Raw genomic sequence first — 25,332 nt, 5'->3', positions numbered from 1 at the left:
TATTCCATGCCACCTGTCATTCCTATGACCACATCATCATTTTCAAATTTTTGGGATAACATTTGCCCCCCAAGTTTATTATATGATACTTCACATAATAAACTTTTTTCTCCACAGTTAACGGCATTATAAAAATTAACTGTTCATCTTCTCGCCATGCAGCAAACCACAACTTACAGGCCATGATCACTGCAAAAAACTGCCCATGATCGTGGGGAGAAAAAATAGCCCCGGAATGCCAAGGGTCCAAAAATAAATAATAACTCCCACTTTTTTCCTTTAAATAACCCCTACACTTGCACATTCTTCTTTACTCAAGAAAATCACATTTTTTAAAAACCTCTCTTTCTTTCTTCTCTCTTGGCCGAAACCCCTTGTCTTCTCCTCCCTTTGGCCGAATCTTCAAAGGACTTCAAGGGAAGCTCTCCATTTCTTCAAGCAATCTCCAAGCAAGTCAGAGGTTCTCCAAAGTTGAGTAAGTCTTCTTCTCCATGCCTTTACATTGTTGTTATTTTTTCAAAAATTTCATGAAAAACCCATGCTATGGCCGAAACCCCATTGATAGCTTTTTTCTTGAATTTGTTCATGAATCTCATAAGAATGTTTGTACAATGTGTTGGGTGGCTGTTTTGAGGATGTTTATATTATGGGTAACCCAACATTATCCTCAATTTCATAGAAATTTCAAGAAAAATAGGTTAATTTAGGATAAACCATGATTGTGGGTTTTGGGGTTTTTGATAGCATAGAGGGTTTCAAGAACATGAAAAAACTTTTCAACTTCCCTATATTGATCTTGTGTTTATATGTTTGGATGAGATATCATGTTTATGATAGGGAATATAGAACTTGCCTTTTCAGATTAGGTTTTGTTTTCGGCTCAAATAAAATAGTGGCATTTTTGGTGAGGTTTTGGGTATAAAATATGGGTAAGTTTAGGGGTATGGCTGATCGGTCTCTATTTTTTCTGGGCAAACATGTGGTCCGATCGGACCACATGGGTACTCCTCGGACCTCTCAAGTGCTCCTCGGATCGTGTGGAACTCATCTCCTCGGACCCTTGATGTCCGATCGGGGTCCTTGGGCTGTTGGCGTTAACCCCTTGGATGCACTCGGCTCGGACGCAGACGGATAGCATCACGCCAAGCTTGGTTTGCTCGGACCAAACTCGCATGTCTCCTCCTCGGTCACATGGTATCTGATCGGATCCCTCATGGTTCTTTGCACACGCTGGCCAAGTGTCTCCTCGGACACGCCCTTAACCCAAATTCACGCCTGGATGCATGCGGCTGGGGCACGGCTGGGGCACGCTTCTCCTCGGGCGTACGGTGTCCGACCGGACACACACTCCTAGCCTTCATATGCGCCTCATAGGATGCTCAAACCTTCCTTGGCACTAGGCAATTTTAAACACTTAAGAAATTTTGAACATTTTTAAGCACTTTTAAGCACTAAAAATCTTTTTTCCATGCATGCTATATTTTTACCACTTAGATAAATTTTTCTAAGTATAAAAATAAATTTTGTTCTTGTTGAATTTTATCTGTATGGTTACTCACCTCCCTATTTTTATTTACTTTTGTAGATGAATCGCTCTTATTATAGGGGAGGTGACAACCATACGGACTCCGATACTTCTATCCCGCAGTCAATCGAGACTCCTCTAAACAGCGACTCCTCATCAAAATCTTCCACTAGTTGTACTCCAGAGGACCGCCTTCGTCGCTTCAAGCGGATCCTTCCCTGCTCAGCCCTGTATTTCCTTCGCGAGGAACAGTTTCTCCAATAAGCTTCACAGTCGACGATGAGGGTGAAGAAATCTAATAGACTTCCCCAGGACCAAGACCCACAAGTTGCCCGCAGAGCGGTGCAGAAGGTGGTGGAGCGCAGTGACGCCCGCACTGCAACTGCTTCACGATTACCCTCTCAGAAGTTTGCCACTGTGATTCAGAACTTAGCCATTCAAAGGCCATGGAAGGGGAGAGAAGAAGAACCTTCCTGGTTCACTGCCCAACCTTCAAAACTTAACCCCGGGTCATTCCACAAACACATCGAGGCTTTGGGTTTGAGTGGGGTGAACGTGATATGCCCGGGCTCTCATCAGAGAGCCAACAGGCCTGGTGGAGCATACTGTGCCTGGTTCAGGCATCATATCCACGACTTCAGGCAAAGGGGGATCACATACCTTAGCGGTATCTCCCACAAGTCGAACCCCGGGAAATATTACAGGGAATATTTCCTCACATTAGATATCAAGGCCAACAACTTGGCCTTTACACATGCGGGTCCGTTCCAGCGACCCTTGCCTACTGAAGGGATGTTCAATCGAGCGGAGGCGTTGGCTAGCATGAGTACCGAGGAGAAAGACGTGAAAAGATTGGTCACTATGGACTACCTTCAGATGGTGGGCCTGATACCGTGTGACCACAATATGGCAGTGGAAAGTACCACTGGGGAGAACAACACGACTGATCAGTCCAATGCGGGCACAGAGATAGTGACTGACCAGTTTTCTCCTGGACCCTCTCCGCTTTCTCATAGACCTGGCGACCGTGTCATCAGGGAGCCTCAGCCTGAGCCTCAGCACAGATCTGTTATTCCTGCTCGGTCCGGGAAAGGAAAAGCCATCCAGATTGAGAGAGAACTTAGCTTATCTTCGGATGATGAGGACGACTTCATTGATCAGATTCTCAACTCAGGTCTAGTAGTCATAGGAATATGTTTAATAACTTGGTGATTCGAGACTAATAAAATTGTAGTAGTAATATACTTATCTACATTTTATTATATATATATGTATTTTTTCTAACGAATCTCATGTTTCCCTCTTTTGCAGACTCAGAGATGTTCAGACATTGTATCGTTCCTCCTGCTCCAAAAAGGAAGTCTGGCGAAGGAAGTGGTCTCACTCCTTCGAGGGCAGGGCCCCCGAGCCAGGGGAGACAACCTGAGGGGTCAGTGACGATCCCGTAGTTGACCCCTTCGTCACTCCCCCCATCAGCGAGCCTGACTCCCCTAGGCCTGTCCGGCCTGAGTGAGGCACTCCGAGCTGCTGACACCAAACTCAGGGGGGCAGCTGATCAGACCCTCCGTGATACATCAACGATTCAAGGCTTTGAGTCTCTTCCTTGACTCAGTGTTGATGTTGTCCTGGATAGAGGGATTGCTCAACTGACAAATGTAAGTACTCCACCACAAGATAAATTGTTACTTACGTTAATGCTTTGTAGTAACTTTTTATTTTTCATGCAGACGCTTTTGACCTTCTGTCACGCCCAGCAACGATCGGTTGATTACAAGGAGTTGATCAAGGTCCTAAATGATCAACTCGTGGAGGCGCGAGCGAAAACGGATGCTCTTCAGTCCAAGCTGGAACAGGCGGAGAAGACTGTGACTGAGCAAAAGGAGTCTCTCAAGGGGTTGGCTGATGGGAATAATCAGCTAACCCAAGCCAACAAATCCTTGACCGATCGGCTAGACGGACTGACTCGTGAGAACGAGGGCTTAGCTCGTGAGAACGAGGGACTGATTAGCGAGAATGAAGAGCTGAAGCAAGAGAAGGAGGCTGATCTAACCCACTACGAGGAGACCTGCTTCAACTGCTTCTACCAGGTGTGGAAGCTAAATAAACCCCTCAAGCTAGACTTCCTGACCGATGAGATCCAGGCAGAGGAGCTCGCCAGGGCTGCTGAGGAAGCTGCTAATCCTACTGGCCCTGCACCTGCCTCCTCTACACTATCATTCCGAGCGAGTGGAGCAGCTGAAGCCGAGGAGGGGGTTGATCAGCCTACCAGAGCAGCACGCCAGTGACTCCTCATCCTGCTAGAGCGCTCCTGCATGACCAATTATAGTCCTACCAGTTTTTATCATAGTTTGTTTTGTTTCTTATACTTTGGCTCGTATGATTGAGCTATTTGGCATTTGCACTTTACTTTCCTTTTTTGGCTAGCTTGGAACTTTTAAGTCTTTTTACATTTGAGACATTACAAGTTTATTATGAATAGTAAAGTTTCTATATGCCTTAAACTTTCACATGAGTATTTAGTTTTCTAACTTAGAAATTCTAAACATTTCATAAGTCCATACTAAATATACTTCCTCATGCTCTTATTGCTCTAACATTTTATGAGCATAACTTTTATTATACACGAATATCTGTTTCTAACATAAAATTTTAAAAATTCCAAGTTACTTAAGCTTTGTCAAACAAGTTAGCTTAATGGCCTTTTAGACTTCCAAATTTACAAGTCAGCCCAAAAACAGATATCTTTGCTCCTGCTCTTATTGCCTGTGTTGAAGTACATGCTAGTATACTCTATGTGCCCCCCAAGTGATTGAGGGTTAAAAAATCCTTAATCACTTGCTACTTGACCGAATTTGTCCGAGCAGTGACTACTCGTGAAACACATAGAATATACAAATATATTTCAGCAGTTAACCACTACAAAAACATGCAACTATTTAAACATTGGTCTTTCATCTCATGATACCGACCAGTTGAACACTGCCCGGTATATATGTATACTTAGTTTTAGAAGACCTGTTTTGTTTAAATCATAATGACAGTTGAACACTGCCAAGCAAGAATAATCAACACATATGCAAAATTTGTAGCAAGATTCGACCATGCTGCGCGTGATCTCTTTTATTACTCGTAATAATAAATGACAAAACGTGTCTAACAACGAGTTTCAAACAAAATAACATTGTTCAAAATAACATGACTGGTTAGCAAATAGCCAGTTGATGCGTGTCGTATTGCGTACCAAATTTAACAAATATTTTATTTACTCTAAAACCAATTATTTAGTATAACGGCAAATAGAGGTCGAACCCAAGGGAACTATATTCAGTTTATTATTCACAAAAGCTTAACAAAGTTAAATTGGAAAGGGGGGTTTTGGAAAGTAAAAGTAAAAGCAAGAATTATAAAAACAATTAATAGCAAGAAGAGATTAACAACGATTTTAAAGACAGTTAAGAATTATTCTCCACCTCAGACAATCATGCATGAATATCAATAATGAATATTATTCCGATTCCCAATTAAACTATTAACCCTGTAGATAACGCTTAAGCAGTCAATTATCCCAATCTCCCTATCACAATCAATTACGGCTAAGCGCTCAATAATCAGATCTTTTTACCAAACAACAAACCTATTAAGCATACGGTTCATTCAATTTGGGAAAAGCATTAACAACAGTGGAGATAGGTTAATCTAGGCAATAAATCAATGAAGCATTTAATTCATTTAACCTAGGTTCTATTCTTCATCACAATCAACAATGTTTTTGACCACATCATCAATTGCAATTTATCACAAACACTTAGAATCCTAAACTATTAGGTGAATAGAAATTCTAAGATGACAGTAAAATAATGCAAGCCCTAATTAGTTGTACACCCTAACAAGGAATCACAATATTTCATACAATAGGCATAGAAGAATAGAAGCAATTTAACATTATGGAAATCAAGAACAATATTCACATCTCAAATCAAACATTCATGTCTGGGTTTTGAATAACCCTTAACCTAAAAGAAACTTAGCCAACAATCATGATTAAAAACATAACCAGAATCAAAGAATAAAAGAGTTTAGAGAAGAAGAAAACTATTGAAAAGGTTGACTGCGATCCTCCTTCTTCTCCTCCGCTCTCTCTGTGTTCCTCTCTCTAAAATCGTGTATCTCAAACTTCATTCACGAATATGACCTAATCCCCCTTTTATTTCCCGTCTAAAAATTAAGAAAAATCGAATTTGGATTTGAATTTTAACGCGTGCCGCGGCAGCCATATTTCCTTGCCGCGGCACGAGGCTTCAGATATGCGATATGGGCTTTGCGTGCCGCGGTATGCAACTTTCCTTGCCGCGGCACGAGACTCTCTGTTTCTCTTGTAGCGGCAAGGACTTTTCTCTGTAGCGGCAAGGACCTTTCTGATTTCCCTCGTAGCGGCAGGGACTTTTCCCTGTAGCGGCAAGCTCTCAGATTTCTGTACTTTTGTTCTTTTCTCGATTTTTCTCCTCTTTAACACTTTACTCCAATAGTTAGAATCCTACAAAATCATCATTCAACCAAAAATCATCAAAAATATACAATTATCCTTAAAAATAATAATTTAGATTAAATGAATCAAATTAACAAAACGATTCTAACTATCCCCAAACACACTACTTATGAACACAAAATCTGATAAGTAGAAAGGTAAACTTTATACAAAAATATACTTATCAAATTTCCCCACACTTAAACTTTGCTAGTCCCTTAGCAAACCCACTAGACTCTAAACAAAACTAAAAACTAACACAGAGGCGGTCTCACTGAATACAATGATTGTCTCAGAGAATTTCACTAAAATATTATGCTATAGTGACTTTGAATTTCATAACCATCAGATTTTCAACTCCCAAATTGATGAACCACTTGAAATTTGTCTTAAACCACGAGTTATAACAGTCATACTTACCAGTTCACTTGAATCAAGATGAATTTATACATGTTGTTTTATTCAAATTGTTTAAGCAAACTAGCCCCTCATCAGAAAATGAATATATATAAAGGGCAACCACTCCATAGACACTAACCAATTACTCTCCACTAATATAAACACACAGAATCAAGAATCAAAAGGTCTTTATCAGCTTATAATGGATGGCTAGGGTACAGGGTAGATGAGAAAGATACATTTTAGGCTCATATTGCACCATAGCATACCTAATATATACTTTTTCTATTTCTACTTTGGATCTTCTTCAACAATTCCCTCATAAACTTCATACATTGTTGATCTCTCTATTTTCCCCCACACTTATTTTCATGCAAGAAAACAAATTTCTTTTCTTTTTCTCTTTTTGCTTTTAACATATTTCGTGGGGATAAATAGGAGATCTTTACACTTATAACCACATCATATACAGAAACTCTTACTATACTTCTTTTTTTTTTTTCTCTTCTCTTTTTTTTTCTTCAGATAATCTCTCATCCCATAGTAGAAATTTAACTAGCTAAGCCATGGTGCAATGGGTTATCAACACAGATAAAGAAAAAGAAAGAAGTTTAGGGTTAAGTAATGAGTTTTCATTGAGAAAAAAAAAATATGGTCAATAAGGCTCAAAACAGGGAACTAAGGATACATTATTGATAAGGTAGGCTTGAAAGGCTCAAACGATCCAAAGAAATTGCCTTTATCATTTTCCTAATTCTGTGCACTTATGATTTCGCCTCAAGCAATTAACTAGTGTGTTCTAGAGTGGCAGGGGCTAAGTTGTATATATCTATATTTCTTTCTTATTTTGTTTTTTTTTTTTTCGACATGCATAAATTATTCCTAAAACAAGTAAATAAGTAAATCTACTGTAATAAATCGCTATTTAAATCACAAATTCAAGTAGTCATCAAAACAGGAGTCAATCACACGAATCATAATCTATCCATCATCTTCTAGCATTCAAGTTTAGTGTCACTCATAAACTCATCATCGACCATTGCATTCAATAAGACCAGCCCAAGACACAAGACAAAACAACACACACACAAACACTTATAAACAAAGACAATTAACCAGACAAACAATTTGTTACCCATCCCCCACACTTAAATTGAACATTGTCCTCAATGGAGATAAGTACAAATTGAGACAAGAACAGTAAATAAAAGAAAAATAAGAAAAGAAAATAAAAGAAAAATAAGCAAATACGAAAAAAAAGAAAAACTCCCTCATCAGTTGCGACTAAAAGTGTCATCCTCATCATAGTTGAACTCCTCTGTGCCAGCTGCTTCATCAGCATCTCCATATTCCTGAGTGTTACTCGGCTGTACTGGAACAGCTGGAGGATAAGGTGGCAACCAATTTGGGGCTGGTGGGAATGCAGACATATCCGCCCCTAAATAGGTTTGCTGCATCCTGAAGCATAGGTCTTGATAAGCAGCAATCTCCATCATCCGTTGGTTGTGGGCCACCATTTCATCATGATATGCTCGCATGTCAATGCGAGCGCGGTAAAGTTCCGTCTCCATGGCGGCAACCCGATCAGTAAGTGACCTGGATCGGCCTGTGTGAGGCTGCACAGGTGCATGTGAAGAAGATGCAGGTTGCTCAGAAGATGTGGCTGCGGGTTTGTCAAACCGCTGAATAGTATTCCTGTCAATGATATGCATTGGGTTTATGACCTCTTCATTATCATTCCAGCGCACACCGGCTTTCTTGCATAAGTCTGTGATTAATGAAGGATGGTAGAACCTGTACTGTGTGCTAGCCATACTCTTCAGAATAGAGGCGTGAATGATCTTGCCAACGTCAATAGTCTCATTGGTCATAATAGCCCTCAACAAATTCCCACAGGCCAAATCAACTGTTCCAAAATGTTTTGTTGGGAATAGTTTTGCCCCAACAAAACGATGCCATGCCTTAAGTTCATAGTCCATATACTTGGACTCCAGTTTGTGTGACAAGGCATTCTCTGTCGCCCTCCACCGTGCTCCTTGAATGCCAATAGCTTGGATAATGGCATTAGGGTCCAGATTTGATTCAGAAGCATTAAATTCGTCATTGGGAATGTCTGGCAAGCCATAGTAACGGTTAATGGCAGAGGCAGAATAGGTAACGGAAACACCCCTAACCATTACCTGTAAATTCTTGCGGTCGATTGCATTAGCATAGAACTCACGAACAATCGAAACAACCGCGGGCTGTGGTTGGGCACACAGTCTTTGCCAACCCCTCTGCTCGATGATACTCATCAACCTTGGGTAAGGATGATGCATGTCTAGATCAAAGCCCCGTTCTGCCACCCATGCCTTCTTCTTATCAATGGCATCCTTGTAGCTTTCAAACGCTTCTTTTGAAGTGAATTTCTTTGCATCATACTTGACTTTGGCTGTGGTAGACGGGCCTGCATGGTCAGTGCGTGATCTCTTGCTCGACATTATATTACAGGCAATAATTGAGGATTAACGCCTTCAAAGTGGTAATGAGTAATAATTAATGGCACAGCACAGAGTAGAAGATGTAACACGCTCAAATCTGACTATTCAACTCACTGTGGCATTTCATCGAGCATGTAGAGTGCACAGTTTAAACTTCAGAGATCACAAGTTTATGGCTTGATCAATTACCCCCAATATGTAGATACACTCAATATACAAACATTGTCACCACAGAAATCAAAATCAAAAAAGGAGATCCAACAAAACCCGCCCACTCTAATGATCAACACCCATTCTCAATCAAAGAGCAAAATAGAGGAAAATACCTTCAACTGATGAATCCAATCTAGACACTATAAAATCGTGCGTGAGTTGCCCTTGATATTGCTTTTAGCCCGTGCAAACACTGCTTAAAGGGGTAAGAATTGGTAATGGGTGTTGTGGGTGGCCAAGGATGATGATCTTGAGGAATGGGAATGGATGATGGGTATGGTGGGGTTAGGCAATGATGTTGGTTTAATGAGGGTGAGGAGGTTTGAGGATTAGAGAGATTTTGTGATGGAGATGGGAGTGATGTTTAGGGATGAGGAGAAGAAGAAGAAAGGGGATTGGGAGAATCAGTTTGTGTTTTGAGAGATGGGTGAGTGAATGGGAAAAATGAAAGAAAAAGGGGTTTTAGGGATTTCTGGGCACGTGCCGTGGCAGAGGGTTTTACGTGCCGCGGCAGGGAAGCTTCGGATTTGGGTGTTCTGCACGTGCCGCGGCAGGACTTTTCTGTGCCGCGGCAGAGGGGTCTCGGCCAAGGGGTTTTACGTGTCGCGGCAGGAGGCTGTCGGGTTGTATTCTGGGGGCATGGGCCGCGGCAGGAACATTTCTTTGCCGCGGCAAGATACATTTTCCTGCTTTCCGTCTTTTTTTTTTTTTTTTTTTCACGGTTTTCACGGTTCAAAGAGAGAAATAACTAAATTGAAATAACTAAATGTTCAACTTAAAAATAAAAATAAAGAAAATAATTAAAACTGAAAACAATAAAGATTGCTACGTTTAACGTCGCTAGCTCGACTCAGAATTTCACTCTTCAGCAACATAAACTGGGTCTTCAAGGTACATCACATGAACTTGCTCCTCCTCGGCCATTGACTCATAATAAGGCTTCAATCTCTGGCCATTCACCTTGAAAGACTTCCCCGTGCTTGGGCTTACAACTTCGACCGCTCCATGAGGAAAAACCTTGGTAACAATGAACGGACCTAACCAGTGAGACTTCAACTTCCCTGGAAAGAGTTTAAGGCGAGAGTGATACATGAGGACTTTCTGACCTTCCACAAAGCTCTTCCGAAGAATATGTTTGTCATGAAAAGCTTTGGTTTTCTCCTTATAGATTTTCGCGCTCTCATATGCTTCATTGCGTATTTCTTCTAACTCATGCAATTGAAGCATTCTTTGTTGTCCTACAGCAACCGTGTCCAAGTTACACTTCTTTACAGCCCACCACGCCTTATGCTCTAGCTCCACCGGTAGATGGCAAGGTTTACCATACACCAATCGATAAGGTGACATACCGATAGGTGTTTTATATGCCGTTCGATACGCCCACAAGGCATCATCTAGCCTTGTACTCCAATCTTTCCGGTTTGAATTTACAGTTTTCTCAAGGATCAATTTGATTTCACGATTAGAAACCTCCGCTTGCCCGTTGGCTTGTGGATGATAAGCAGCTGTCACCTTGTGAGTTACACTATAGCGTCGAAACAATGCTTCTATACTCTTGTTACAAAAATGAGTGCCTCGATCACTAAGTATAGCCTTAGGTGTACCAAAACGCACAAAAATGTTGGAGCGAATGAAATCCACTACTGTTTTGGAATTGTCCGTTCTAGTTGCAATCGCTTCCACCCATTTAGACACGTAGTCTACCGCCAATAAAATATATTCATAGCCGAAAGAGGATGGGAATGGTCCCATGAAATCCATACCCCAAACATCAAAGATTTCAAGAATTAAAATGGGAGTTTGAGGCATTTGATCCTTGGCCGTTATGTTACCCACTCGTTGACAACGATCACATGCCTTACAATAAGCATAAGCATCTTTGAAAATTGTGGGCCAATAGAAACCGCTGTCAAATATCTTACGAGCTGTCCTCTTAGGTCCAAAGTGTCCACCACAAGCATAAGCATGACAAAAAGCAAGGATGGAACGAAATTCAGATTCCGGTACACATCTACGAATGATTTGATCAGTACAATACTTCCAAAGATAAGGTTCATCCCATATATAGTGGCGAGCATCATGCTTAATCTTGTTCCGTTGTGCTTGTGTGAGATCACTTGGTAACTCCTTTGAAGCAAGGTAGTTTACAATGTCGGCATACCAAGGAATAACTTCTTGCATGGAAAGGAGTTGCTCATCTGGAAACCGCTCATGCAATGGTAAGAACTCCTCCTCCCGAATCAACCGACTCAAGTGATCAGCCACTAGATTTTCCGAGCCGCTTTTATCTTTTATCTCCAAGCCAAACTCTTGTAACAATAAAATCCACCGAATAAGTCTTGGTTTTGCCTCCTTCTTTGCTAGCAAATATTTAAGAGCAGCATGGTCGGTATATATGATTACTTTCGTCCCAATCAAATAAGAACGGAACTTCTCCAAAGCATAGATAACCGCCAATAGTTCCTTCTCAGTGGTAGAGTAATTTAACTGTGCATCATTTAGAGTTCTAGAAGCATAGTAAATCACATGAGGAAGCTTACCAACCCGCTGTGTAACGACCCAAATTCACTAATAAGGCTTAAGGGCCTTGATTAGTGTGCCAGGAGGGCATTACTGGAGTTATTGTGATTTAATGAGTAATTATATGTTTAATGATGCTTGTATGATAATTGATTATATTATATGATGATATGATATATATATATATGTTTGAGATATATGTGAGAACCACATTATGATGTGGATAATTCTGCAGCCGGCGACTCGAGGCGATCCTAGGGTTAGGTAGCAGGAAAAGTCACAACGGGGCATTATAATTGACTTTGGACAAGTCAGGGGTATGTTAGGTATCGGGTAGTGATTTAGACTATCGGGTGATAAAAATAAATAATTTGAGATATATCTGAGGTTAGGATGTCTAGGCGGGATTATTGGGGGATTTTACCGTTTTGGCCTCGGGGACGTTTCCGGCACCCCGAGCCTTGGGATTAACTTAAAGGATAAGTTAGACTTAAGGAAGTCTTTAGAAGAAAACACAAACCGACTAAGTATACTTCTCTCAGCTCACTTACACGCTCAAAGGAAACCAAAGGAAGGAAAAACACAGAAAAACAAAGGAAAAACTACTGAGTTTGAGAGGGAACTGCTGGGATTGAGCTGTGTCTTTGGGAATTGAAGGAAGTAATCTGGAGGATTAGCTCAGGAACTGATCAAGGTCTGAGATAGAGCTAAGGTAAGTTCTGAATTTTCGTTTTTGGGGTTAGGAACTTAAAGAAATGACTGAGTTTTAAATGGTTATGGTTTTGACATTCAAGGTGGAAATTGAGGCTAGGGACTTTGAAGATAGGTCAGGGGATTCTTGGAAAATCGATTCTACAACTGAGGTAAGGTTTAAATTACAGTTTGATGGTTGAATTTGAGAGTTATCATGGCTGGTTTTGAGTTCTATGGGTTGAAATTTCAGAAGTTGGAATTGGGGTTTTGGTGAGTCTTAGGCTGGATTTTTGGTTGGATTGTGTTGTCTAAATCATTCTTATGTTGTTATTATTAATTGGTTTTGGTTTGGGGGCTTTGGGATAGCTTTAGGTGAGGTTTGGAGATTGAAAATGGTGATTTTTTCTGGGTTCGAAGGGTCGGGCCGCGGCATGGTTCTTGGTGAGCCGCGGCCCTTCAAGGGGTGTTGCATGCTGAGAAAGAAGGGCGGGCCGCGGCATGGTCCAAGCAATGCCGCGGCCCTTACCTGTTTTTGTGCCTGGGATGGCTCTGCTTGGGGGCCATGCCGCGGCATGGGTGGCCTATGCCGGGGCGCTTAAGGGATTTTGGGATTTTGAGATTTTAGGCTTGGAAATTTAACCTAAGGTGCTCGGGGTTGAGTCTTTTACTATATTTGGTGAAGTTCAATGTTCCGAGTACTAGAACTTGGCTTGGGAACTCATTTAAGGTTGTTAATGGTGTCTTCCTTCATGGTTGTGACTAGGTACTGAGCTAGGGCTTGAGGATCGGATCGCGCTCAAGGAGTATCGCCCGTAACTAACTCATTTGAAAGCTAAAGGTAAGAAAACCGCACCCGAATATATGGTTGTGAATGGGACTAAGTGCTCCCGAGAGTTGTATTGTGTCATCGTTGGTATTATGCCAAGGGACACGTATAAGCGGTCTAAGAGTACCGTTCATAATTTTAGCGCACGGGGCGCGAATTGGCCACCGGGAGCTAGAAACATTAGGATAACAGAGGGAGCAGCCTGTGGGCGCTAGCCCTGGTTATCGTCTGTGCATTATGTTTTATGAGATGAAATCCTTAGTATGTGGTATGCTTGAATGATGATATACTTGGAATTTATGAGATGCTATATGAGTAAATGACTTGATTGCTAATTGTTAATGCTCTGTCATTGCTGTGTTTTCTTGCTGGGCCTTGGCTCACGGGTGCTTCGTGGTGCAGGTAAGGGCAAGGGCAAGCTGGACCAAGCCTGAGGTGGAGAGCTCCGAGGTGTAATGTACATAGCCAGCCGTTCGATCACCATGGTCGAGGAGTGTGTCAGGACAGAGACTACCTAACTGCTCATTTTGCCTTAGTACGGCCGCTAATGTATTTAAACCTTGTAAATTTTGTAAATGACCTTTGAAACTGTCATTTTCGGGATCCCATGTAATGAAACAATGTTTAGTAATGAAAATGTAACTTTTGAGACCAAAACACTTTTAACCCTAGTTCCTCTACTGTTTCAGTAACACGTTTTACTTTAACGACTTGGTTAGCAAGTCTGGCACTTTATAAACACACAGTGTAACGGTCTTGGCTATCCAGGGCGTTACAACTTGGTATCAGAGCGTCCTAGGTTTATGGGTCCTGAAGACTGGCTGGGTATGTACATTCGCTGCGGGAGACAAGCTCAACTCAGGGTTTGGTAACTGTATATGCTTGATTATGTGTTTAAATGATTTGAGTGAGATATGAATGTTGATATCTGTCTGATGAATAGGGAGCATGAGATTCTGATAGGGCCTGGCCTTTGACTATTGCATGATGTTATTGAGGCGTGCTTATTAGCATTGCGGTGCATGTGGATGAATATCTGGATAAATTGTTATACTTGCTTGCTTGTGTATGATTGGAGTTTCGGTGGTGGATTGTGGAGAGATTATCACCCTGTCATCTTAGCCTAATTGCCGAGTCGTTGTTTGCAGATTGACTTGAATAGATATGCGTTCAAGGAAATCTACTCGACAAGCCGGCAGGTCTGGGGCTAGAGAAGATGACCAGGGCCCAACCCCTTCGCCAGTCCCTGAGAACTGGCAGCAGTTAATGGCAGAAATGCAAGCTAGGCTTCAGAGCCAAGAGGAACTGATCAGAATTCTGCAGCAGGCTCCATCTGGGAGGGTTGCCCCTGCTGGGCCACCGGCACTGGTACCTGTGGTACAGCCGGTGGATGTTGGTAATAAAGTGGAACCGTTGTATGAGCGGTTCAGGAAACAGCAGCCCCCGATCTTTGAAGGTGGACCAGATCCACTAAAAGCTGAGCAGTGGATGACTCTGATCACCACCATACTTGATTTTATGAAAGTAGAAGGTCATGACAGGGTGGACTGTGCCACCTATATGTTGAGAGAGGATGCCCTAATCTGGTGGGAGGTGGCGTCACAGACTAGAAATGTTGCTGCAATGACATGGGAGGAGTTTAAAGATTTGTTCAATCAGAAGTACTATAATGTTGCCGTCAGAGCAGCAAAGGTGAATGAGTTTGTGGGCCTTGTTCAGGCCAGTTTGACTGTTACGGAGTATGCCTTGAAATTTGATAGACTTGCAAAGTTTGCACCGGATCTTGTTCCTACCGATGCGACCAGGTTAGACAGATTTGTTGGAGGGCTAAATGTCATGATAGCCCGGGATGTAAGGATTACTACAGTTCCTGGGGTGACCACCTATGCCCAGGCTGTGGAAAGGGCTCTGACTGCTGACGAAGCAGAGAATAGGATTTGGAGGGATAGTGCAGCAAGAAGGGAGGGCCGTAGGCCGGTGCCTCCATATTCTGGTTCTAATAGAGGTGGAGGTATCAGTGATTTGAAGAGAAAGACGCCTGAAGCCCCAATTGCTCCTAGGTTTGATAGAGGAGGTAGGGGTATTCAGGGGGGCCGTCGGGGGGGCGGCGATTCGTGGAGGACTTACCCGGAATGCACAAGGTGCAGGAGACGCCATTTGGGTGAGTGTCAGGCTAAGGCCTGTTATGTATGCGGGGTGGTGGGACACCTCAGAAAAGATTGCCCAACGGTAAAGAAGGGCGAGGAAGGGAAGGTGGACAGCTTGACTCCAGCTCGAGTGTTCACTTTGACGCAGGCAGAGGCCGAGGCTAGTCCCTCGGTAGTGACAGGTCAGCTTTCTAGTGCTGGCACATCTTTTACTGTTTTGATTGATTCTGGTGCTACGCATTCATTTGTTTCTGATAGGGTGATTGATAGATTGTGTAGACCTAGTGAGGTTAGAGCTTCAGGGTTTGGGACTATATTGCCTACGGGAGAGCTGGTGGTGTCTAGGAGATGGGTTAGGGCACTGCCAGTGTTAGTTGATGGTAGAGAGTTGTCAGTGGACTTGATTGAGTTGAGTATGGAGGACTTTGACATGATCTTAGGTATGGATTGGCTGGTTAGATATGGAGCTACCATTGACTGTAGGAAGAAGATGGTAACCTTTGAGCCAGAGGGCGAGGATCCCTTTGTTTTTGTGGGAGCGGTGCATGGACCCCGCGTACCCAGGATATCTGCCCTGAGGGCCAGAGATCTATTGCAGGGTGGATGTATAGGCTTTCTGGCTAGTGTGGTGGATACCACCAAAGTTACACCACTTGGACCGGAGGACACCAGATTGGTTTGTGAGTTCTTGGATGTGTTCCCTGAGGATTTGCCTGGGTTGCCGCCGCGTAGGGAAATTCAGTTTGTTATTGAGTTGGCACCAGGGACGGAGCCAGTATCGAGAGCACCATATAGGATGGCACCGGCGGAACTGAAAGAGTTAAAGATACAGCTGCAGGAACTTCTGAATATAGGGTTCATCAGACCTAGCTACTCGCCATGGGGTGCACCAGTTTTGTTTGTTAAGAAGAAGGACGGGACTTTGAGAATGTGTATTGACTATCGAGAATTGAACAAGCTAACAATTAAGAATAAGTATCCCCTACCAAGGATTGATGACTTGTTTGACCAACTGCAGGGTAAGACGGTGTTCTCGAAGATTGATCTTCGATCTGGTTATCACCAGCTGAGGATCAAGGATGAGGACATACCTAAGACGACCTTTCGAACACGATATGGGCATTATGAGTTCTTGGTCATGTCTTTTGGTTTGACCAATGCTCCAGCAGCCTTTATGGATTTAATGAACAGGGTGTTCAAGGATTTTCTAGATCAGTTTGTTATAGTTTTCATCGACGACATTTTGGTGTATTCCAGTTCAGAGGCAGAGCACGAGTTTCATCTCCGACAGGTTCTTCAGAGGTTGAGGGAGCATCAGTTGTATGCTAAATTTAAGAAGTGTGAGTTTTGGTTACCTGAAGTGACATTCCTTGGACACATTGTAGGTGCAGATGGGATTAAGGTGGATCCGTCTAAGATAGAGGCAGTTAGAGATTGGCCAAGACCAAGGAACGCCTCAGAGGTGCGGAGTTTTCTTGGGTTAGCAGGTTACTATAGGAGGTTTGTAGAGGGTTTCTCAAAGATAGCAGCACCGATGACAGAATTGACAAGAAAGAATTTGAAGTTTATCTGGTCAGATAAGTGTGAAGACAGTTTTCAGGAATTGAAGCGACGACTTATTACAGCGCCAGTGTTGAGTCTGCCTTCGGGGGAAGGGAAGTTTGTTGTTTATTGTGATGCATCGAGGTTAGGCTTAGGCTGTGTGTTGATGCAGAATGAGAAGGTTATAGCTTATGCATCACGACAACTGAAGGAGTATGAACAGCGGTATCCTACTCATGATCTGGAGTTGGCAGCAGTGGTTTTTGCCTTGAAGATTTGGCGGCATTATCTTTATGGGGAGAAGTGCGAGGTATACACTGACCATAAGAGCTTGAAGTATTTCTTTACACAGAAGGATCTGAATATGAGACAGAGGTGTTGGCTGGAGCTGGTAAAGGATTACGATTGTGATATTCTTTACCATCCAGGGAAAGCCAATGTGGTGGCTGATGCTTTGAGCCGCAGAGGTCCAGGTCAGTTATATAGCGCAGTTCAGATCTCGAGAGAGTTGGCTAATGAGATGATTAGAGCAGGAATAGAATTGGTTGTGGGCCGGTTGGCTAATATTACTCTGCAGTCGACCCTGCTAGAGCGGATAAGAGAGGGGCAGTTGACAGACGCTCAGTTACAGAGGGTTAGGGAGGATGCCTTAGCAGGAATAGCTAAGGACTTTTCTGTTTCAGAGGTTGGTTTACTTCGGTATCAGGGACGAATTTGTGTTCCAGCTGATGAGGGGATCAGACGGGAGATACTAGATGAGTCTCATACGACGCCGTACTCGCTTCATCCGGGTACCACAAAAATGTACCAGGATCTACGGACTTTGTATTGGTGGCCCGGGATGAAGAGGGATGTGGTAGAGTACGTTGCCAGATGCTTAACCTGTCAACAGGTGAAAGCTGAGCATCAGCGACCAGCAGGGTTGCTTCAGCCTTTGGGTATTCCTGAATGGAAATGGGAAGATATTACCATGGACTTTGTGGGAGGTTTACCCAGGACAGTTGGACTTCATGACTCAGTATGGATGATAGTGGATAGATACACCAAATCAGCCCATTTCCTTCCAGTGAGGTCAACTTATACTGTGGATCAGTACGCTGAGCTGTATGTGAAAGAGATTGTATGTCTCCATGGGGTTCCTAAGTCTATTGTGTCAGACCGGGATCCTATCTTCACTTCCAAGTTTTGGGGTGGTTTGCAGAAAGCTATGGGAACTCAGTTGAAGTTCAGTACAGCCTTCCATCCTCAGACTGATGGATAGTCTGAGAGGACGATCCAGGTGTTGGAGGATATGCTCAGAGCATGTGTAATTGATTTTGAGGGTTCATGGAGTAAGTACCTTCCGTTGATTGAATTTTCATACAACAATAGTTATCAGTCAACGATTGGAGTGGCTCCCTATGAGATGCTTTATGGGAGGAAGTGTAGATCACCCATTCATTGGGATGAGATGGGTGAGAGGAGATACTTGGGGCCAGATATGGTTCAGAGGACAGGCGAAGCCATAGAGAAGATTCGGGCTAGGATGCTCGCATCCCAGAGTAGGCAGAAGAGCTACGCTGATCCTAAGCGTAGGGACGTGGAGTTTCAGGTTGGTGACCACATCTTTCTTCGAGTTTCACCTCTGCGAGGGGTGAGGAGGTTTGGTAAGAAGGGCAAGCTAAGCCCTAGATTCATTGGACCATTCGAGATCCTGGAAAGGATTGGTCAGGTGGCTTACAGGTTAGCTTTGCCACCATCATTGTCTGGAGTTCATGATGTGTTCCATGTCTCCATGCTTCGAAAGTATGTCTCAGATGTGACTCATGTGTTGAGGTATGAAAATCTGGAGTTGCAGGCAGATCTGGCTTATGAGGAGCAACCAGTTCAGATCTTGGATCGAAAAGAAAAGGTGTTGCAGAATAAGACGATCCCTTTAGTTAAAGTGCTGTGGAGAAACAGTAAGGTTGAGGAGGTGACCTGGGAGCTTGAGACAACTATGCGGGATCAGTATCCGGAGTTGTTCAGGTAAATTTCGAGGATGAAATTCTCATTAGGAGGGGATAGTTGTAACGACCCAAATTCACTAATAAGGCTTAAGGGCCTTGATTAGTGTGACAGGAGGGCATTACTGGAGTTATTGTGATTTAATGAGTAATTATATGTTTAATGATGCTTGTATGATAATTGATTATATTATATGATGATATGATATATATATATGTTTGAGATATATGTGAGAACCACATTATGATGTGGATAATTCTGCAGCCGGCGACTCGAGGCGATCCTAGGGTTAGGTAGCAGGAAAAGTCACAACGGGGCATTATAATTGACTTTGGACAAGTCAGGGGTATGTTAGGTATCGGGTAGTGATTTAGACTATCGGGTGATAAAAATAAATAATTTGAGATATATCTGAGGTTAGGATGTCTAGGCGGGATTATTGGGGGATTTTACCGTTTTGGCCTCGGGGACGTTTCCGGCACCCCGAGCCTTGGGATTAACTTAAAGGATAAGTTAGACTTAAGGAAGTCTTTAGAAGAAAACACAAACCGACTAAGTATACTTCTCTCAGCTCACTTACACGCTCAAAGGAAACCAAAGGAAGGAAAAACACAGAAAAACAAAGGAAAAACTACTGAGTTTGAGAGGGAACTGCTGGGATTGAGCTGTGTCTTTGGGAATTGAAGGAAGTAATCTAGAGGATTAGCTCAGGAACTGATCAAGGTCTGAGATAGAGCTAAGGTAAGTTCTGAATTTTCGTTTTTGGGGTTAGGAACTTAAAGAAATGACTGAGTTTTAAATGGTTATGGTTTTGACATTCAAGGTGGAAATTGAGGCTAGGGACTTTGAAGATAGGTCAGGGGATTCTTGGAAAATCGATTCTACAACTGAGGTAAGGTTTAAATTACAGTTTGATGGTTGAATTTGAGAGTTATCATGGCTGGTTTTGAGTTCTATGGGTTGAAATTTCAGAAGTTGGAATTGGGGTTTTGGTGAGTCTTAGGCTGGATTTTTGGTTGGATTGTGTTGTCTAAATCATTCTTATGTTGTTATTATTAATTGGTTTTGGTTTGGGGGCTTTGGGATAGCTTTAGGTGAGGTTTGGAGATTGAAAATGGTGATTTTTTCTGGGTTCGAAGGGTCGGGCCGCGGCATGGTTCTTGGTGAGCCGCGGCCCTTCAAGGGGTGTTGCATGCTGAGAAAGAAGGGCGGACCGCGGCATGGTCCAAGCAATGCCGCGGCCCTTACCTGTTTTTGTGCCTGGGATGGCTCTGCTTGGGGGCCATGCCGCGGCATGGGTGGCCTATGCCGGGGCGCTTAAGGGATTTTGGGATTTTGAGATTTTAGGCTTGGAAATTTAACCTAAGGTGCTCGGGGTTGAGTCTTTTACTATATTTGGTGAAGTTCAATGTTCCGAGTACTAGAACTTGGCTTGGGAACTCATTTAAGGTTGTTAATGGTGTCTTCCTTCATGGTTGTGACTAGGTACTGAGCTAGGGCTTGAGGATCGGATCGCGCTCAAGGAGTATCGCCCGTAACTAACTCATTTGAAAGCTAAAGGTAAGAAAACCGCACCCGAATATATGGTTGTGAATGGGACTAAGTGCTCCCGAGAGTTGTATTGTGTCATCGTTGGTATTATGCCAAGGGACACGTATAAGCGGTCTAAGAGTACCGTTCATAATTTTAGCGCACGGGGCGCGAATTGGCCACCGGGAGCCAGAAACATTAGGATAACAGAGGGAGCAGCCTGTGGGCGCTAGCCCTGGTTATCGTCTGTGCATTATGTTTTATGAGATGAAATCCTTAGTATGTGGTATGCTTGAATGATGATATACTTGGAATTTATGAGATGCTATATGAGTAAATGACTTGATTGCTAATTGTTAATGCTCTGTCATTGCTGTGTTTTCTTGCTGGGCCTTGGCTCACGGGTGCTTCGTGGTGCAGGTAAGGGCAAGGGCAAGCTGGACCAAGACTGAGGTGGAGAGCTCTGAGGTGTAATGTACATAGCCAGCCGTTCGATCACCATGGTCGAGGAGTGTGTCAGGACAGAGACTACCTAACTGCTCATTTTGCCTTAGTACGGCCGCTAATGTATTTAAACCTTGTAAATTTTGTAAATGACCTTTGAAACTGTCATTTTCGGGATCCCATGTAATGAAACAATGTTTAGTAATGAAAATGTAACTTTTGAGACCAAAACACTTTTAACCCTAGTTCCTCTACTGTTTCAGTAACACGTTTTACTTTAACGACTTGGTTAGCAAGTCTGGCACTTTATAAACACACAGTGTAACGGTCTTGGCTATCCAGGGCGTTACACGCTGCCCTAGGACTACACCCACTGCATAATCACTAGCGTCACACATTAGCTCAAAAGGCAACTCCCAATTTGGTGGCTGGATAATAGGAGTTGTAGTCAACGATTCTTTCAATATGTTAAAGGCTAGTAGACACTTCTCATCAAACTCGAACTTAACATCTTTTTGGAGGAGCTTGCACAGTGGTGTAGAGATTTTAGAGAAGTCCTTTATAAATCGTCGATAGAAACCCGCATGACCAAGAAACGACCGTATTTCCTTGACACTAGATGGAGGTGGTAAAGACCGAATGAGATCAACTTTGGCCTTGTCCACTTCAATTCCTTTTTCCGAGATAACATGTCCCAAAACAATCCCCTGCTGTACCATAAAATGGCATTTCTCCCAATTCAAAACTAGATTGGTCTCAATGCAGCGTTTGAGAACCAAAGTAAGATTATGCAGGCATTTATCAAATGAATCGCCATATACACTGAAATCATCCATGAACACCTCAATAATGCTCTCAATGTAATCTGAAAAGATACTAACCATACATCTCTGAAATGTAGCAGGAGCGTTGCATAAACCGAATGGCATTCTCCGAAAAGCAAATGTGCCAAAGGGACATGTGAAAGTCGTCTTCTCCTGGTCTTCTGGGGCTATGACAATCTGATTATACCCCGAATAACCATCTAAGAAACAGTAATAGGGGTGGCCAGCCAATCTCTCGAGCATCTGATCAATGAATGGTAGGGGGAAGTGATCCTTTCGAGTTGTCGAATTTAGCTTGCGGTAATCAATACACACCCGCCACCCTGTTTGAACTCGAGTTGGAACCAACTCATTCTCATTATTCTTCACCACAGTAATGCCAGACTTCTTGGGTACCACTTGAACTGGACTCACCCATTTACTGTCAGAGATTGGGTAAATCACACCCACACTAAGGAGCTTCAGAATCTCCTTCTTCACAACTTCCATCATTGGTGGGTTTAATCTCCGTTGCGCCTCACGTGTTGGTTTAAACCCTTCTTCAAGTAAAATTCGGTGCATGCACATGGAAGGGCTAATCCCCTTAATATCCGCAATAGACCAACCAATGGCTGTTTTATACTCTCGGAGTACTCTCATTAATTTTTCTTCTTGACCTTGGTTAAGATTTCTTGCAATTATAACAGGAAGTGTCTCGTTCTTCCCCAAGTAAACATATTTGAGATGCTCCGGGAGAGGCTTCAATTCAAGTGTAGGAGCTTCAATAATTGACGGCTGCAATTTCTCATTAGAAATCGGCAAATCAAGAAATGCAACCTTCTTAAAAGTCTTGTCAAAACCACTATTGAGTGTGGTTATGACATCCATGATCTCATGAGACAAATCTTCATCGGTCAACACAAGATGCTCTCTCAACACAACCTCCAAATCATCTTCACTATGCAAATCTAAAACTCGTTGAGAAAGACTATCCAACACATCAATAGAGTAAACAGCGTGCACATCACTTGGATATCTCATAGCCTCAAAAATATTAAATCGAATAGTCTCCCCATCAAATTCCATGGTCAACGTACCGTCATGCACATCAATTTTAGTTCTCGCAGTTTTCATGAATGGCCTTCCCAACAAAATTGGAGTGGAGCATGGAATAGATTCATCTTCCATATCAAGAACATAAAAATCAGCCGGAAACACCAATTCATTAACTTGAACTAAAACATCTTCTATTACACCCCTGGGATAAGCATTCGACCTATCAGCAAGTTGAATAATCACCCCTGTTTCTTCAAGTGGACCGAGATTCAATGAAGCATAAATGGAGAATGGCATGACATTGATAGAGGCTCCCAAATCCAACATACACCGCTCAATTCTTTTATTCCCAATAGTGCAAGGGATAGTAAAAGTACCAGGATCCTTACACTTTGGTGGAAGCTTCTTTTGTAGAACTGCGGAAACATTCTCCCCCACACTAACTTTTTCATTACCCCTCAACTTACGCTTATTAGTGCACAACTCTTTCAGAAACTTGGCATAGCGCGGCACTTGTTTAATAGCGTCAAGAAGAGGAATATTCACTTCTACCTTTCGGAATGTATCAAGAATCTCCTTGTCAACCTCTTCCTTTTTAGTCTTTTTCAGTCTGCTTGGGAAAGGAGGTGGAATGACAATAGTAGGCTTAGGGCTGAGTTGTGTAGGGGTGGTTGGCTTTGGTGGAACATCATCATTGACTGAGCAATCAACTTGTGGCTTGGATGACAATGTACTGGGCACTGGAGGATTAGGTGGATCATATTGCGTCCCACTACGCAAAGTTACTGCACTAGCATTCTCTTTGGGATTCATCTCAGGTTGTGAAGGCAATTTATTAGACAGATGAGCCTCCAACCGGTTATATGATGCCGCTAATTGTCCCACCTGATTCTCCAAACTCTTGATGGAAGCTTGGGTGGTTTGCTGAAATTGAAGAGTATTTGTGGCAAGGGCATTGATTAAATCCTCAGTAGAAGGTTTAGCATTTGGTGGTGGAGCAGCCTGCGGTGGTTGTGATGGTCTAGGTACATAATTATTTTGAGACCTCTGTTGTGTAGTGAACCCAGGTGGTCTTGCTGCTGTTGGTTGTGGAGCTAGTTGTTGTTGATTCCCATATCGAAGGTTTGGATGATCACGCCAGCCAGGATTATAGGTTTGTGAAAATGGTTCATAATACATCTGACGTAATTGACCAGGAAAATTTCCTACAGCGTTAACACCCGCAGTTTCTCCCTCTACTAGAATGGGGCACGTATCAGTAGGGTGCCCCACTACTTGACAGATTCCACATGGCCGCACCTGTTGGCCCAAAGCTAATTGTTGTACCACTGAAGTCAGTTGAGCTATCTGTTGACCAAGTTGATTATCAACAGTAGTTTGCACCTCGTTAACCTTTCTTGAAGATGACATATGCTCCTGGCGAGTGCCAAACTGTTGGGAATTAGCTGCCATATTAGAAATCAAGCTCCTGGCTGCTGCAGGAGTCTTGTCCACTAGTGCCCCTCCACTGGCTGCATCAATCATACTTCTGTCCAACGGCAGTAATCCCTCATAGAAATATTGAATCAATAGTTGCTCACTGATCTGATGGTGAGGACAACTAGCACACAACCGCTTAAAGCGCTCCCAGTAATCATAGAGTGATTCTCCCACAGCCTGCCTGATGCCACAAATTTCTTTCCTTATACTCCCCACTTTAGACGCTGGAAAATACCGCTCCAAAAACAAGGTCTTCATAGTGTTCCAGGTCTCCACAGTACCAGGGGGGAGATAATACAGCCACTCCTTTGCTGAATCCTTTAGAGAGAAAGGAAAAGCTCGGAGTTTTATCTGTTCTTCTGTCACTGAGGCTGGCTTCATACTGGAGCATACAATATGGAACTCCTTGAGGTGATTATTCGGATCCTCACCAGGCAGCCCATGGAACGATGGCAATAGATGAATGAGGCCCGACTTAAGCTCAAAATTCACATCAAGAGGTGCATATTGAATGCATAGCGGTTGTTGATCAATATCTGGCGCAGCCAACTCTTTCAACGTCCTATTTTGTGCCATATCTCTGTAAGATGTAATAGAATCGTCTGAATCTGAGTCGTGAGACAATAAGGGCACTTTCACAGGATCCACTTGATGAGCAAGACGTTGAAAGAGTGGATTATCAGTAATAGTCCGCGAAGTCCGAGAAGAAGATGAAGTAGCAAGATACTATTTGATTGCCTCCAACCTATTCTGAGTGTCTTCGCCAGACATATAACTCTGAGATGCCAAGAGAAATCAAGTTAGTAAGCGTAAACCAATATGAATAATAAAAAGAATTAAATAGTTCCCCGGCAACGGCGCCAAAAATTTGATGCGTGTCGTATTGCGTACCAAATTTAACAAATATTTTATTTACTCTAAAACCAATTATTTAGTATAACGGCAAATAGAGGTCGAACCCAAGGGAACTATATTCAGTTTATTATTCACAAAAGCTTAACAAAGTTAAATTGGAAAGGGGGGTTTTGGAAAGTAAAAGTAAAAGCAAGAATTATAAAAACAATTAATAGCAAGAAGAGATTAACAACGATTTTAAAGACAGTTAAGAATTATTCTCCACCTCAGACAATCATGCATGAATATCAATAATGAATATTATTCCGA

General features: G+C 42.7%; 1 protein-coding gene across 1 annotated transcript; it reads right to left on the bottom strand.

Moving 5' to 3' along the window:
• Window positions 1–20,158: 20,158 nt before the first annotated feature.
• Window positions 20,159–24,903, bottom strand: LOC133830836 (uncharacterized). The gene has a single exon (XM_062260913.1). It carries the CDS (start codon window positions 24,742–24,744, stop codon window positions 21,103–21,105), a length of 3,642 nt encoding a protein of 1,213 aa, XP_062116897.1. The 5' UTR covers window positions 24,745–24,903; the 3' UTR covers window positions 20,159–21,102.
• Window positions 24,904–25,332: the final 429 nt, after the last annotated feature.

The sequence above is a fragment of the Humulus lupulus genome, chromosome 4 (assembly GCF_963169125.1).
Source record: "Humulus lupulus chromosome 4, drHumLupu1.1, whole genome shotgun sequence".
Taxonomy (NCBI): domain Eukaryota; kingdom Viridiplantae; phylum Streptophyta; class Magnoliopsida; order Rosales; family Cannabaceae; genus Humulus; species Humulus lupulus.
Note: the sequence above shows the minus strand (reverse complement) of the source record. Positions and strands in the feature narration are given on the sequence as shown.

What these genes read in the sequence shown, in the direction of transcription:
- LOC133830836 (XM_062260913.1), bottom strand. Translation starts at nt 24,744, where the DNA reads ATGGCACAAAATAGGACGTTGAAAGAGTTGGCTGCGCCAGATATTGAT.